At 42.4% G+C, this 15,043-nt stretch overlaps 1 protein-coding gene across 1 annotated transcript; it reads left to right on the top strand.

The window, feature by feature from the left end:
• Nucleotides 1-3,114: 3,114 nt before the first annotated feature.
• On the top strand, nucleotides 3,115-8,972 carry slc45a3 (solute carrier family 45 member 3). Its single transcript, XM_067504198.1, is given in 9 exon segments — nucleotides 3,115-3,154; nucleotides 5,706-5,807; nucleotides 7,514-7,605; nucleotides 7,607-7,785; nucleotides 7,787-7,854; nucleotides 7,857-7,874; nucleotides 7,963-8,241; nucleotides 8,395-8,534; nucleotides 8,835-8,972. Coding segments are annotated over 9 exon segments (1,056 nt in total).
• The last annotated feature ends 6,071 nt before the right edge of the window (nucleotides 8,973-15,043 follow it).

The raw sequence follows: 15,043 nt of genomic DNA, 5'->3' as shown, positions 1-15,043 counted from the left end.
TTATTATCTACAATATAAATATTTACAATTTATTGCGTTCTCCTTTTATTGACATTTTATACAATGTTTCTGGAAATAATTACGTGGGTTAGTAATTCATTAATACCCAAAAATGGTAAAGACAAAAGCAACAACAGCGGGGTCAGTATCTGGTTTTTGGACCCAGTCCAAAACCAAGGTGAGGTCCGTGGAGGAGGAGCACTGATGGCAACATCAGCTGCTGCCCATAAAAGCAAAGCCTTAACAGAACAATCATTGGCCCAAGGATGATGTGTCCATGTGTGTCCATGTGTAGACGTTATCGTCCTAATCATACGCACCTGCCTCCCCAGAGCTGCCAGTCTTACAAAAAAGGTCCTGCGGCAGTGAGACACACACCAACAGTATGTAAACTTCTACCAGGCGGTGCTTGGCACGTGAGATCAAAAGATGAGCTAAGGTCCAAAGCATTTCCTCCATTTGGCTGTGAAGGAGATCCATATGTGGATCATGGACCTAATCCTGCTCTTTAGACTTCCATTTCCTGATGCATGTCTTCCCCAAAACTGGAGCACTGGCGCTGAGCAGAACCAAGCTTTGGGCTGGCAGCACACCATTGTTTAGGGGCCACTGTTTGACCTTTCAAAGGGTAAAAAAGACAAGTTTCAGCTGCAGGTAAATGGTGTTTAGTGTATTTTACATGAGTGAGCGCACACATTTGTGTTTCTTCAGGCCATCGGAAAGTTTGGGGACCTCATACAGAAATTCAACAGGTGGTCTCAGCTGCAGCAACACACTCGTTTACATCCCCACTTTAGGCTCTATTTCTTGTTAACACGGAGAACTCATGCTAATAGAACTATGTTACAACAAACATTATTTTTATTGAGGTCATCATGGGTAGTGGAGTCATACTGTAGGCCATTAAATGATAAACACATAGTATAATCATCATCTTTCTGAGAAAATATACACTGCATTGGACTGCATGAGCCTCTTCAGGTGTCCCAAATAAAATGGCCAGTGAGTGTAAGTTGCTATAATCCAAGCACTTAGGCTGTAAATTAGGTTGTATGACCTCATATTCCTTGCAGCCCCGACATTGTCTGTTGTCAATCATTTGCATTATGGCACTGGAAACAAATGCCACAGCCACTGTTTTTGTATTTTGATAATACTGTAAAAGTACACCTGTTAATTGGACTGGAATTTTTGCATTTAAATATTTAATATTTTCCTATTCCAGTTGAGCACCTAAGATGGTGAACACAGCTGTGCACAGGATTTTGTTATACTTAGGTAAAGAATTTGAAGTGGTAATTATCCCTGTAGTCGAGTACTTGAACTTTTATTTACATTTTGAGTTTATGTGCTTTTGGATATGAATACAATATAATGTTATATGATGTCTGTTAAATTTGCACAATTTAACAAATATCAACAACAAATATCTTTTCTTATATTGGCCACTAATGCAACGATGCAACTTTCACATTGCTCCATACTAATAAAGGTACGTTCACATCAAAAGAAGCTTTTTTCTTTCCTTATTGGAGCATGAACCCATTGTTTTGGCTATAGATGATAATAATAATGCCCCCTATTAAAAAAGTGATTTCCTTAATTTGGGGTCTTTTAGTTTTTAATGTCCCATAACTGATTCCTCTTTTTTATGTGAATGCTACTCTGCACACAAGAATATATTGAAATGAACTTGTAGGAGTTACAAGCTTCAACAGCTGGGATGTGAGAAAGCACGAGTGTCTAGTGTGCTGATCAAAAAGCTCAATTTTGGTTTAATCAGACAAAAGAACGGTTTTCTGTATCACTTCAAATTGCTTTTTACTTCAAAGAGGTGATTTGCAGTTTTTTTTAAATTACATGCTGTATGGTCAGTTGGTAAAGGCAGAGTCATTGGTTTGATCCCCAGTCCCGGCTATATGTCGAAGTGTCTCTGGGCAAGACACTGAACCCCTAACAGCCCATTCCCCTCCCCAGCTGTGCAGTGCCAGTCCAAGCCCGGTAGAAATTGAGGAGGGTTGCGTCAGGAAGAGCATCCGGCGTAAAAACTGTGCCAAATAAACATGCGGACAATGATCCGCTGTGGCGACACTGAACTCACGGGATAAACCGAAAGGACAAAAAGAAAAAAAAAATGGACATTTATAGTCACTAATTTTGGGGTCTCTTTCCATAGACTCTGCTTGTACGGTTGCTCAGTTTTTTCCAGCTCCATACATTTACAGCAAATTCCTACTTCTACAAATCACTAAGAAGGTCATAATCATGGATCTGTAAAATCAAAACCATCGCTTTCTTGTCAACATGAAAAACAATGAACCTCTAGATATTTTGGTTCTTCTCATGTTGTCCCCGTGCTTGCTTACTCCAGTTTCCTCCCACAGTTCAAACAGGTTAATTCATTCTCTAAAATTGCCTGTAGGTATAAATGTGTGTGATTGGTTGTCTTGTATCTATGACCTGTCCTGCACCCCACCCTTTGCCCAACAACAGCTGGGTTGGTTGCAGCACCCAAATGATCCTGAATTTTGTGACACTGTGTGTGTGTGGAGGCAGAGAGGTGTGTGCCCTCTGAGTTTTCTTTTCTACAGCCTGTGACTGTTTGGGCATCTACAGTGTTTCAGCACTTGTCAGTGTTTGGTATTTAAAACACTTTATTATGTAGCCTCGTCCAAAGCCCAGTAATATTTCAGATTAAAAAGTATGCTCCACATGCTTGGAACAAGAAAGTGAGTAATTCATCACCTTCTGTTGTTCTACCCAAACAAATTCAGTCCAGTTTACACTGCTGTTGTCATTCTGCTTTCTATTCATCCGCCCAGATTGGAAAGTGTGGAAAGCGCAAACATGGTTACTGTAGTTTTTTACTACCAATATAATACATTTTGTGTTCTATTTCCACTCCCCTCCCCCACCCACAAAAAGACAAAACCTAACCGCTTACTTCTATGAACTTCTCTGGCCAACAACTTTATCTCGTACAAGATACTTGTGTGCAATAATTGGAGCATGATAATTAGATACATGCAGGAAATGGCAGCAACATTAAGTAGACAAAAGTTGATCGGATGGTTGGACAGAATTACCGCAAATAATACAGGATAAGAGGAGAGGATGGAGACAGAGAGAGAGCAGCGGCAACAAGAAGACGGAAGTAAGTGTCAACACAGCATCCACAGCTGCTGCTGCTGCTGCCAATTCTAATCACTTTTATTAGAAAGAGATGGAACTCAGATATCACTGTTTCATAGAAACACGAGGTTCTTGTTCAGTGAGGAACTGAACTAGACAAATAAGGTGTCAGATGAGCAAGACTAGCAACTTATTCGAGTGGTGATATGAAGTAACATTCAGTATGTGGAACAAAGTGCTTTTAGTTTTAGAAATGTTTTTAATGTTTGGGTGTAGCCAATGGAAAATGGACTAATATTAATACAACCTGTCATTCTCAGGAATAATATTGTCTTTTCCTTGTCAGTGACACATTGTAAAATCTTGCGATAAGCACATTGTTCACACTTCTAAACGCACCTGAAATCCCTGCTGCTTTTGTCTAAAGCCTAAAAGGTAACATTCCTGTCTCTGAGAATTAAACAACTGCTAGAAAGGGATCAAGTCATTTGTGGTTAGAAAGAGAAATCCAAACTATGTGCGTTTGTATTTAGCCCCCCTGAGTCAATACTTTGTAAAACCACCTTTTGCGGCTACTACATCGGTCTTCTGGGGTATGTTCCATTAGCTTTGCACGTCTGCAGAGTGAAAGTTTTCCCCATTCTTCTTTACAAAACGGCTCCAGCTCAGTCAGATTGGATCGAGAGCATCTGTGAACAGGAATTTTCAAGTCTTGCACCAGATTGTCAAATGGATTTAGGTCTGGACTTAACTGGGTCCTTCTAACACATGAATATGCTTCGATCCGAACAATTCCATTGTAGCTCGGGCTGCATGTTTAGGGTTATTGTCCTTTGGAAGATGAACCTCCCCACCAGTCTCAAGTCTTTTACAGACTCTAGCAGGTTTTCTTCTAACATTGACCTGTATTTGGCTTCATCCATCCTCCCACCACCTCTGACCACCTTCCCTGTCCCTGCTAAACAAAAGCATCCCCACGGCACGATGCTGCCACAACAGTGCTTCACGGTGAGGATGGTGTGTTCAGGGGGATGTGCAGTGTTTGCTTTCTGCCACACATAACGTTTTGCATTTAGGTCAAAAAAGTTCAATTTTGGTCTCATCTTACCAGAGCACCTTCTTCCACATGTCTGCTGTGTCCCCCGCATGACTTGTCCCAAACTGCAATTGGGACTTTGTATGTCTTTCTTTCAACAATGGCTTTCTTCTTGCCACTCTTCCATAAAGGCCAGATTTGGGGAATCAACAACTAATATTTGTCCTGTGGACGGATTCTCCTACCTGAGCTGTGGATCTCTGCAGCTCATCCAGAGTTACCATGGGCTTCTTGGTTGCTTCTTTGATTAATGCTCTTCTTGTCCGGCTTGTTGGTTTAGGCGGACGGCCATGTCTTGGTGTGTTTGCAGTTGTGCCACACTCTTTCTATTATGATTGATTGTACAGTGCTCGATGAGATGTTTAAAACTTCGGATATTTTTGATAACCTGAACAGCTGATTTGTTCACTAATGTTCTCTAAAAAACCTCTGAAGGCTTCACACAACAGCACAGCATTTATACTGAGATTAAATTACACACAGGTGGAGTCCAGACAATCGGTTCCACTAGATTTTATTCAGGGTATCAGAATAAAGGGGGTTTAATACAAATGCATGTCACACTTTTCAGATATTTATCGGTAAAAATTTTTAAAACAATTTATCATTTTCCTTTCACTGCACAGTTATGTGCCACTGTGTGTTGCTCTAACACATAAAATCCCAATAAAATACATTTACATTTGTGGTTGTAACGTGACAAGATGAGGAAAATTTCAAGTTGTCAAGGCACTGAACATTTGTTTTTGGCTGAAAAAAGTACAGTGGTAGTAGTAATGAGAAGAACTTGCCTCAGGATAATTCATCTATAAATGTGCACGGAAAATTAAGAAAACATTAACACAAGGTGTTTGTTTAAAGGCACATGGATCATATTTTTATATTTTTAACCGCACCTTTTCCTTTCAGATCACCTGTTATAACTTGGTGGAAATGACTATTATGGCTTAGTGTAGAATTCTTTCCTGGTTTAAAATGCTGGACAGAGGTTTGGGTGAAGTAAGGAAACGCTAAGTTGACTTTTGTTTCTCAAACATAACATTTGGTGGCAACAATTGTCTTATAGACTAGTTTATAGACAGGTCATACATATTTCACATCTTGTTCAGATACATTCAGTTAAAGTGTTATAGGCACAGATAGACTATAGACTATATTGAGTCAGTGTTGGTTCTCAGAGTCGTGAGTTGGAATAGAAATAGCTCCTTATGCCATATTATTCAATTTCTCAAGTCGCCAATCTCCATCTTTAAAAGTACTGAAAAATGATAAGAGTAGTTTATTTCTTAAGTTTTCTGTCTCTTAGGTCCGATACTAGTACCTGAATTGTGCAAGATGACCCCCACACTGGCTGAAGATGACGTCCAGATTGTTCAGCCTATTGTTCATCAATAAAAACCAAAGGACAGGAAAAAGGAGGCAAAAATTGAAAAGTGATCATGGAGTTGAACAATCACAAGACGTTGTTTCTGGTGAGCATCGTGTGGTCTGGAGGCGTGATTGGCCACAGTAACAGTCTACATCCCACCTCTGCTGCTGCAGGCCGACATAGAGGAAAGCTACATGACTATGGTGCTTGGTAAGTGTCCATTTACACAAAAGCGGAATGTTTAACTTTAGCTGCTTTCTTCTTTATCAGCAGCCTCCTGTGTGCTGTTATTGACCTGTCTAAAGCATCGACTACAGCCAAAGTCAAATTAAGACCAATTGCTGTGTCGCCTGATGTCGCCTGACCTCGCCTGACCTCGCCTTTTTTCTGGGCTGGAAAGTGGCACTTGAACACACCACAACACATCGCACGAGAGATGATCCAAACTGTAGCAGCATCTCTCATTTTTGATCAGCCAAAAAAGGACACAGCAATATTTAGATCTCTGCACTGGCTTCCAGTTGCCGCCTACATCAGGTTCCGATCTCTGAATGACACAGAGTTTTAAACTCAACACATTCCCTCCCTAATGTCCTCATCCAGTCCTATGATCCCTTTGCCAAATGTGCTCTGCCAGCAAACAGCAAAAGATCCCAAGCAAAGATCTTCAACTCAGTCATCAAAATGTTGAAACAAGCTACCAATCTCTGTATCCTCAGCAAAATCACAGGTAATATTCAAAAGCTCCCTATGCATTTAAACTATTGACAGTGCAGTAGTAGGGCTTGGTGACTGGGCGGGGCCACAAGTGGCGGGGTCGGGGCCCTCTGCATCCCAACCCAATGCTCTGACCATTGAGCCAACAGGACCCCCTAGCTACTTGGTAAATGTTCTGCACTTATATAGCTCTTTTCTACCTATTGGCACTCAAAGCGTTTTACACTGCTTCTTATTTACCCATTCACACTCACAATCACACACACACTCATGCACTGATGGGGGAGCTGCTATGCAGCTGGCCAACAGTCACCGGGAGCAACTAAGTTGGGGTTCAAGCACTTCAGATGAAAAGTTATGCTTGTGTTTAAGGATGCACCATATTCAAGAGATTTAAGTGAGTTCTGCACTTAGAGGTAGAAAAAAGCAGACTTCTCATTTATAATCTAAAACTCTTACAATAGTGGCTGAACTGTAGCTGAATTAAAACAGAAAAGTCCTATGGAAATATATTGCTTTCACTTTTTAACATGTAAATTTATGTGGTCTATTTACATTAAATTTAGCAGCATCGCTGGCTGGAAGCTGCACAAGTTACCTACTCACATGTACACCTCACATTGTTCTTAGGGCAAATCAAGTAGTTGTTTAAGACGTGAATAGGTCTGGAGGACAACCATAAAACATAAGAAACGACTGATCAGTGCTGAGGAAATATGCAATTAAAGCTCAAGAAGAAGAATCAAGAGTGTTCCACTCACCAATTAGAGGCAACACTGTTGAAGAGAAAAAAACAGCATTGTCTGGGAGCAAAGGTTTAACAGATTCCAGTATATTATTTAATACAGTCTTGTATCGAATTAAAGACAATGGGCCCCTGAGGACAGACAGGGGAAGCAGCTCCCTCCACCTTTTGTTTGTCATTGTTTTCGGTCATTTCATATCTGTTTTGGGACACTTTTAGTCTGTTTTTAGTTATTCTGTTTGGTTTCAACTTTGTGTCAGTGCTACAGTAATTCTACATCTGTTTTGAATGGGTCTAGTTAAGAGCATTGTGAATAGTTGAAGTTTGATGCTTATCATGTTAAATCATTTTGCATGGTTATTGTCTGTGTATAAATTATCAGATAAGCTACATTTTGAGTTACCAAAGAAAAAAACTACGTTGCTGACATAAAGTAGTTGTTCTTAACCACAAGTTCACGGCTTCGCCGGGTGTCAGCTAAGCTTTGTGTTGGCTTCTCAGGCCTGTCTCACTTTGCTGGTTGCCCTGCTGTCAGACCTGTTACCAAGGGAAGGAGGAAAACAGCTGGAATAGCAGATACTGCCCTCACTGGGTCCTGCCACCACCTCAGAACTTCTATGTTGCATCAGCATGTATGTTAGTGTTACCTGGTGTGTATGCAGCATGTGTGCAGGTGTCAGCAGTCATATGGAGACTGTTTGTGGCGGAGATATGTACCTGGATGGCTTTTCTTCTTTGTTGACTTGATGGAGGAAGGATTGTACAAGGGAGTGTCAAGTGCAGAGGAGTCACAGGAAAGAAACACTATGGTGAAGGTAATTCCTTCTTTGGCTGTAATCATTTTGCCTTAATGCACCCAGTGGGATCATTTTGTCTCATCCAGACCTTTTTATGTCTTTCCAGGTGTGCGTGTTGACAGCCTTGATCTCCTCCTGCAGTTCATGGTGTCTGTGCTGTGCTCTGCGCTAATGTGGTGCTGGGTTGCTCTGCTGGGAGCCAGGGTGGTGCACATTAGTGGTGGAGCTCAGCTGGTGCTCACCACTGCAGCCATGAGTGTCTCAGACAGCGTGATGATTGTCACAGTCCTTGCAGCCTTGACAGGATACTCACTTTCTATCCTTCATGTCCTGCCGTTCACACTGCTGTGTTTCCATCCATCGAACTCTACTGAACACACCTCTAGTCAGTTTTCATGCTGAGTTTATTCTAAAGGTAAATTACACTTTATTTATTTTTTTACTCTTCCAACTCTGCTTAAGTTTTTTTTTTTTTTTACTTAATCCAACCCAAGAACTAGTTCACCCAGTGTAAGCAATGGCCCAGCATCACCCACAGTCTCCTCCTGTGGTCACACTGACAAGGGGACATTGCACATAGAGCATCTGTCTTGCATTCCTCTGCTTGAGGCTGGAAATGATAGCGAAGGAATGTGTCTTAATATGACTTTACTGGAGAATGCTTACCTGATTTCACAGGTAAGGGTGGGGGATCACAACATGAGATCAATATTCAGATGAATAATTTATGATTATTTATCGGAAAAAAACTGTATACAGAAACAAAACTTTGTACCTGAGCCTATGCAGTGATTTCCACTACGGAATCATGCGTAGTATTAAAGCAGTGCTGCTTGAGGGCCAGTCAGTCTGTAGTAATTAATATTTCCAAACCATGTTGTAATCACTATATTGTATATGCACTTAGCAATTTAGTCTTTAAATGCATTGAAATGATTCATATTGGTAATTTAAACTGTAATAATGTGTCACCTACAGGTTATTTTAGAAATATGCCTGGGCACAATAGTGCAGCTGGCTAACAGTGTGGGGGCTTACATGGCCTCTGCCTGCTGCTTCAGACTGTTGGCATTTCTCTTTTCCACCTGAATCATCCACAGCCACACAGACTGCTGACGCAAAGCAACTCTCTAGCAAAAACATCTGCTGAGGATGAAATGCAGTATTGTTTTCTAGAAGCTCATATGCTTCAGCTGTGGACATCTTGTGTGAGAGGAGTTACTGCATTGCTTATGGAAGGGTTACAGAGGTTTGGGCACTATCACATTCAGCACATGAAGGAGGCTTTTAAGTATTGTTTTGTTCTATCATTGTCAGTTGACAAAGCAATAATAAAGGATGTGTATGAATGCAGTGCTTTCATCACAGTCAGGGGCAGTTTATTGTGGGGACAAGCAAACGGTACACAGATCATCTATGATCATGTATAATATGAGTCTGTTTTAATATACTCTTGCACAGGGATTGATGGGGAGCTATACCCTGCTGTGTACTGTTGCTAAGAAACCACACTGGTGTCTTGACATGCTCTGCTTGGCTTCTTCAGTATCAGTTACAGCAAAGAATCGGTAACTGCAGACTGGTGATAAATTTAAGAAAAACCACAAACTGTCCTCGGCCAACCGAACACCTTCAGCGCTCTTTGACCATGATGCTGCAAGTCTCTGCAACTCTAGAGATAGAACAAGACAAAAGATTTTTGCCTTATTGTGTGTTATGATAACAGTGGCAAAGAGGTGACACATATCTCCAAAATTCAGTTTGGTCATTATTTCATTTTTTTCTTATGTTGTATTTGTCATCCATCTGGAAACAGATTATTAAACTACCATAGTAGGTAGTTAGTTGCCTCCTGATTGCAGCCGCATGCTGCAAGTCACAATCTAGGTCGGTAAGTGAAATATCATTGGACACTCTCATTCTATCTCTCTCAACATCTTTACAATATATCAGCTTTACAATGTATCTCTCACATTTTCATATCTACACGAAGGACATTCAGACAGTTTACTGATGCCATTTCTTCTCATAAACATTGCTTGGAAATGTTGCCGTTGAAACGGATACCTGTAAAATGTTATTGTTCATACTCAGCAGCTGCAGTATTTCTTTCTGGAGGGAACTACTAACAATATGCAGCACAAATCAATTTTACCATATTTTCACACAACAATGTACCGTAAGTGTAGAATATATCAGGCAACATCTTGTGTGTTGGTTGCTGAGTAATAATAGTAGAATTAATATTTAGGGCATATGGGGTGTCACAACAAAATGGCATGTATGTAAATATGTCATTTTAAGTGTTTTCCATTGCGTCCCTGTAGTTATTTATGTCACAAGTGACTTTTAAAGTCTGCATATTTGTGGCAGTGCTGAACCAGCAGAGGGCCTCTTTGCACCACATCCAACACGCATCAGCACATCAACATCGAGATGATGAAGACAATTAGTAGTACACTACCTTTGTACTAAATTCATAATAAAAGCGGGCATGTAAGTGTACATATGAGGATGTAGTTTGGACATGTAGCCAAATAAATGTGGGAATAATTTATTAGTGTCAATATGTTTGATGCAGGAAGTGTAGTTAGTGATGAAAAGCTTTTCAGTCGGGATAAGCTTGTAATATTGTTCTACCTTGATATGCTTTTATGTGAATTTTTACATCAGACAGTCCGTAAAATAAGAGTTTTACAAATACATAATGATACAATCATTGGATTGCAGTCAGTGAGTTTCACTAGCTGGATACACTGTGAGTGAAGAGTTTTCGGTGGTAATCTGATCTGTGTCCATTCTAACAGGAACATTCCCCTTTTCAGATGTTTAGGTGCAGTTGTGTAATGTTCAAGTGTCTGCGAAGAGATTGCTCCACGTAGTCAGATATTTGAAGAAATATATTATATTTATAAATATATTTATTTATTTATATATTTATTTATTTTATATATATTATAAATATATTTATTTTATTATATTATTTTCTACAGTTTATTTGTTATCTGTCAACTTTTTAAACTGTAAAAGTAAATTTAGCCATGTAAATTTGGTTCATTTCTACAGCTGGCTTGTGGTTCCAGCAGTAGCAAGACAGCCAAGTTAAAGTTGCACCCTGAATGGAGGGTGTTTAATAATTCCATAAATGTATGTATACTCCCATAAAGAACCGGTCTGTGAACTATAAACAAACCTGCCAGATCCCAAAAGCAAACTGTCCATCCTCTCTGCCTAGAAGACACCCGGAGAAGATGACACAGTGCTTAGGACTTGGACTGGACCACACAGTGAAAATAGGTTCCACTTCAAACTCTCGTCCTGACATCTTTGTCCCAACATTAGTGACCCTGTGAGTCTTTTTCCAGTTGTCCCTGGCAAGCAGAGCGGAATTTGGTCTAACCCTGCAGAACTTTCAGGAGATATTTCTGAAATGTTCCACATGGAGAAATTGTTTACATGGACCAAGTATTCAAGGCTGAGAAGAAGTCTTGTGTGGCTGAGTTTCTTCTCCCAATTTCTTTGGAGAGTTTTGGAGACATGAATACTGCATTGTTTACACACTGCAGTGGTTGTAAGACCAGAACAGCAAACCTACTCCCAGGAGAGAGACCTGCAATTCACAGGTGGGGGTGGGGAGAGTATGCCCTGAGCAGCACCTTCAGCAATAGGCTGCTCCACCTCTGCTCTGTGGAGGAACGCTGATGCAGGTTCTTTGTCCCTGTTGCCATAATTGTTCTTTTTCATAAAGTCACTCGCCAATTTTCAGCTTGCTTTCTATGGCTTTTCCCTTTTTTTTTTTTCAGCAAGTCAAATTCCCTTTGACTTGCCAATTTTAAAATATTTCTCCGCTTCTATCTGAAAAACTCCCAATAACATTTTCAGGTGGAGATTTTCATCATTGGGAGTTCAGGGGATGTCATCTGGAGGAGCTCTGGAAAAACAGGTTGACCGTGATTAAAAACTCCATAGTGTGAGCCGCGAGATGACATAATCTGAGCTGACGTTTCTCCAAGTGGTGTCATCTGAAGGCGTCTTTCAGCTAAAAGTAGAGGGATATTGTGATATAGGGAATTCAAAGGAAAATTTAATGCCATTTATGTACATGTACTACCCAAAGTAGAATCAAAAGAAGCAAGTTCAAAATGAGTGAAGGCGTCCTTTCAATTCCTAAATACACATCTTTATTATGGTTATCATTGTTCTATTGTGTATTTTACTTATATTCTATTCTAGTTTTTATCTGTTCTGCTGTTTTTGATTTTTGGTTTTTTTTTTCGGTTCTCTGGAGAACACTATAGTATCAGATCAAATTGTCAGGATCTCTCTGCACTTCCTGTTTTTGGACTTTTATTTTGTGGCCCCTTCTCCTTACTTCCTGTCCCAGTTCTTTTACCCAGCTTTACCCTCGTTGTCCCTCATTGTTTGCACCTGTTCCCTCCTTTACTTAAGTTCAGTCTTTCCCTCACTCCCCTGCCAGATCCTTGACCTTGTTATCGCTGTCATTGTCATGGTTATTACTCTCACAAACCCCACATCTGTATGTATGTTTCATGGACTCTTGTTGCTTGGACATTCTCTCTGCCTGTTGCTCCCGGGTTTTGTGTTTTAGGTTTGCCTTTCTATTCTTTATTTGCTAACGCTTTTGTTCAGTTTGTTTGTGTCTGCCTCCCCTTAGTTCCCGTGTTAGTTTTTTGTGCTCCCCCCTGCTCTGTTACCTTAGTCTGCGTGTTCACTTATTCCGTAGAGTGTGTGTGTGTGTCTTGGTTTTCCAAACCTGTTTAGTTGGGTCTTGTTAGTTAAACTGGTAGCTTTCTTTTGATTGAAAAATTGTCCGGTGTTTATTTCCCTTCCTCCTGTTTGGTAGTAGAGTTTGGTGTTTTCTAGTTTAGAGTATTTATGTTAAGATAGTTTTCCTTAGCCTTCCCCTTGTGTTTACTTGCTTTAGTTGTCTTTTAACCCGTGTCTTACTTATTTGGTAGTTTAGTGTTTTCTCCCGTATGTTCATTTAGGTTTTATTTCTGTATCTGTTCTCTCTATAGCCCGGGTTTTTTGTTGCCTCCTTTTTAGGAGCGATTTTGGTTGGATTATATATCTGTCAAATAAAGCCCCTTTCCGTTCATCCCTCGCACTGTCTCCTCTCTTGGGTCCAACCCTAACAAAAACCGTGACAGTAGGATCTGGCCAGACTAGGACCCAGAGTCGTGTGAGTGGTTTTTCTTTTTTTTTCTTCCCCCCCGCCTGCCCCTAGGCCGGTCTGCTGCCCACCTGTTCCTGTTTTGGCTCCCGTAGAGTCGACTCCATCTATACCTGAGGTGTCAGCTCTTGTTTCTGGGCTGGCTTCATATCCGGTTGACGCTCTCCCCCACTCACTCCTGAGCAAGTCTGACCAGTTTGCCACAGAGCCACAGGTTGTTGGACCCCCTATGCACAGTAGACGCTCAGCAAGACGACGAAGGGCCCAGCACGACAGCTGTTCCGAAACCCCAAGCCAGGAACCTCACTCTAGCACCACCTCAGAATCTAGCACTCCAGCTATGTCAGCCCAGAAAGCTAGGGAGAGGGCGGAGTTTGAGGTTATTGACAAACTACTGACTGTACTCAAGGCCAAGCTGAAGGCCTCCCTCCATGACCCTGCTACCAGCTGTGCCATTGTTCAGCGTATGGAAGACCTTATTCTGTCCCGGCCTTGGCTACTGGAAATGGGGGGCTGCTATCATGCATCTGGCCAGTCTAAGGGACGTTCGGGCCATCTGGGGGCCCAAATCCCCTCGCCTGTCCAAGTTGTGGTTCCCCCTGGACCTGAACCTGCTTCTACTTGCCCTGCACCTGCCTCTGAACCCGAATCTGCTGTTCCTGCTCCTCTCACGGTCCCAGCTCCTGCCCCTGAACCCGATTCTGCTGTTCCTGCTACTGTCACTGTCTCAGCTCCTGCTTCTGGCCCGGTCAGCATCTCACCTGGCTCTGCACCTGTCCCTGTTTGCCCAGATCTGGTCCAGATGTCTGGGTCAGCCACCACTCCACCTGCTCCTGTTCCGGGGCGTGTCGACACCGCCACCTCAGCTCCTGTTCCGGGGCGCATCCAACCGAGGTCGGCCGTGGTCTGCCCTGGCACTGTTCCTGTTCTGGTTCCTGCTCCTGCCGCCGGGTTGGCCGTGGTCCGGCCTGGCTCTGTTCCTGTTCTGGTTCCTGCTCCTGGGGCCGGGTCGGCCTTGGTCCGGCCTGGCTCTGTTCCTGTTCTGGTTCCTGCTCCTGCCCCCGGGTCGGCAGTGGTCCGGCCTGGCTCTGTTCCTGTTCTGGTTCCTGCTCCTGGGGCCGGGTCGGCCTTGGTCCGGCCTGGCTCTGTTCCTGTTCTGGTTCCTGCTCCTGGGGCCGGGTCGGCCTTGGTCCGGCCTGGCTCTGTTCCTGTTCTGGTTCCTGCTCCTGGTGCCGGGTCGGCCGTGATCCGGCCTGGCTCTGAACCTGCTCCTGTTCCTGGTTCCGGGCCGGCCGACGGTCTTTCTGGTCAATCTCCCGGCCCTCCACTACGGGACCTCGGCTGACGTCGCCGGCTCCCTGCTGGGCCTCCTGTCCGGCCCCTGGAGGGATTCTGTCGTCGCCGCCGGCCCCCGGAGGGCTTCTGCTGTCGTCGCCCTGTGTCATCTGCACAGGGAGCCGATCATCTGTATCTTCTTCTAAGGCCAGTCATTGAGTATCCGTAAGCTGTTGTCTAAGCCAATAACAAATGACAATACAATAAAACGTGTAATAAATGTATCTTCATAGTAGACGATGAATATTTACCATTACATTTGCTTTAACTGGTTACGTTACACTGTATTTTTAACTCTTCAAGACAAGTTTGTTTTAGTACTGCTTTACACACTTTACAAAATAATATGAGGTAATTCCTAGATGGTGTATTTTTTGCGTAAAACAACCTTAAAGTTGGGAAAGAGTGCAAGGGCCCAATAGCAGGTTAATAGCAGGTAGCATGGTGGAAAACCCAGGGACTGCTGTACACATTCGTACAGTTCAGCAGCAGGATGTACTGGGAGCACAAATTCTGGTGAAAACGCTCGATCTAACTTCAGTCAGTTTGTTAATTTGTTACATTTATAGATTCTTTCATTTTTCATCCCCCCTCTTGTGAAGGGACATCAATGGACCACATTGTGTCCTGTTGTGTCGTGTCATAGTGAACCCTCCAT

Source organism: Channa argus, chromosome 5 (assembly GCF_033026475.1).
Source record: "Channa argus isolate prfri chromosome 5, Channa argus male v1.0, whole genome shotgun sequence".
NCBI lineage: Eukaryota > Metazoa > Chordata > Actinopteri > Anabantiformes > Channidae > Channa > Channa argus.
This window is presented reverse-complemented; position numbering and strand designations above follow the sequence as displayed.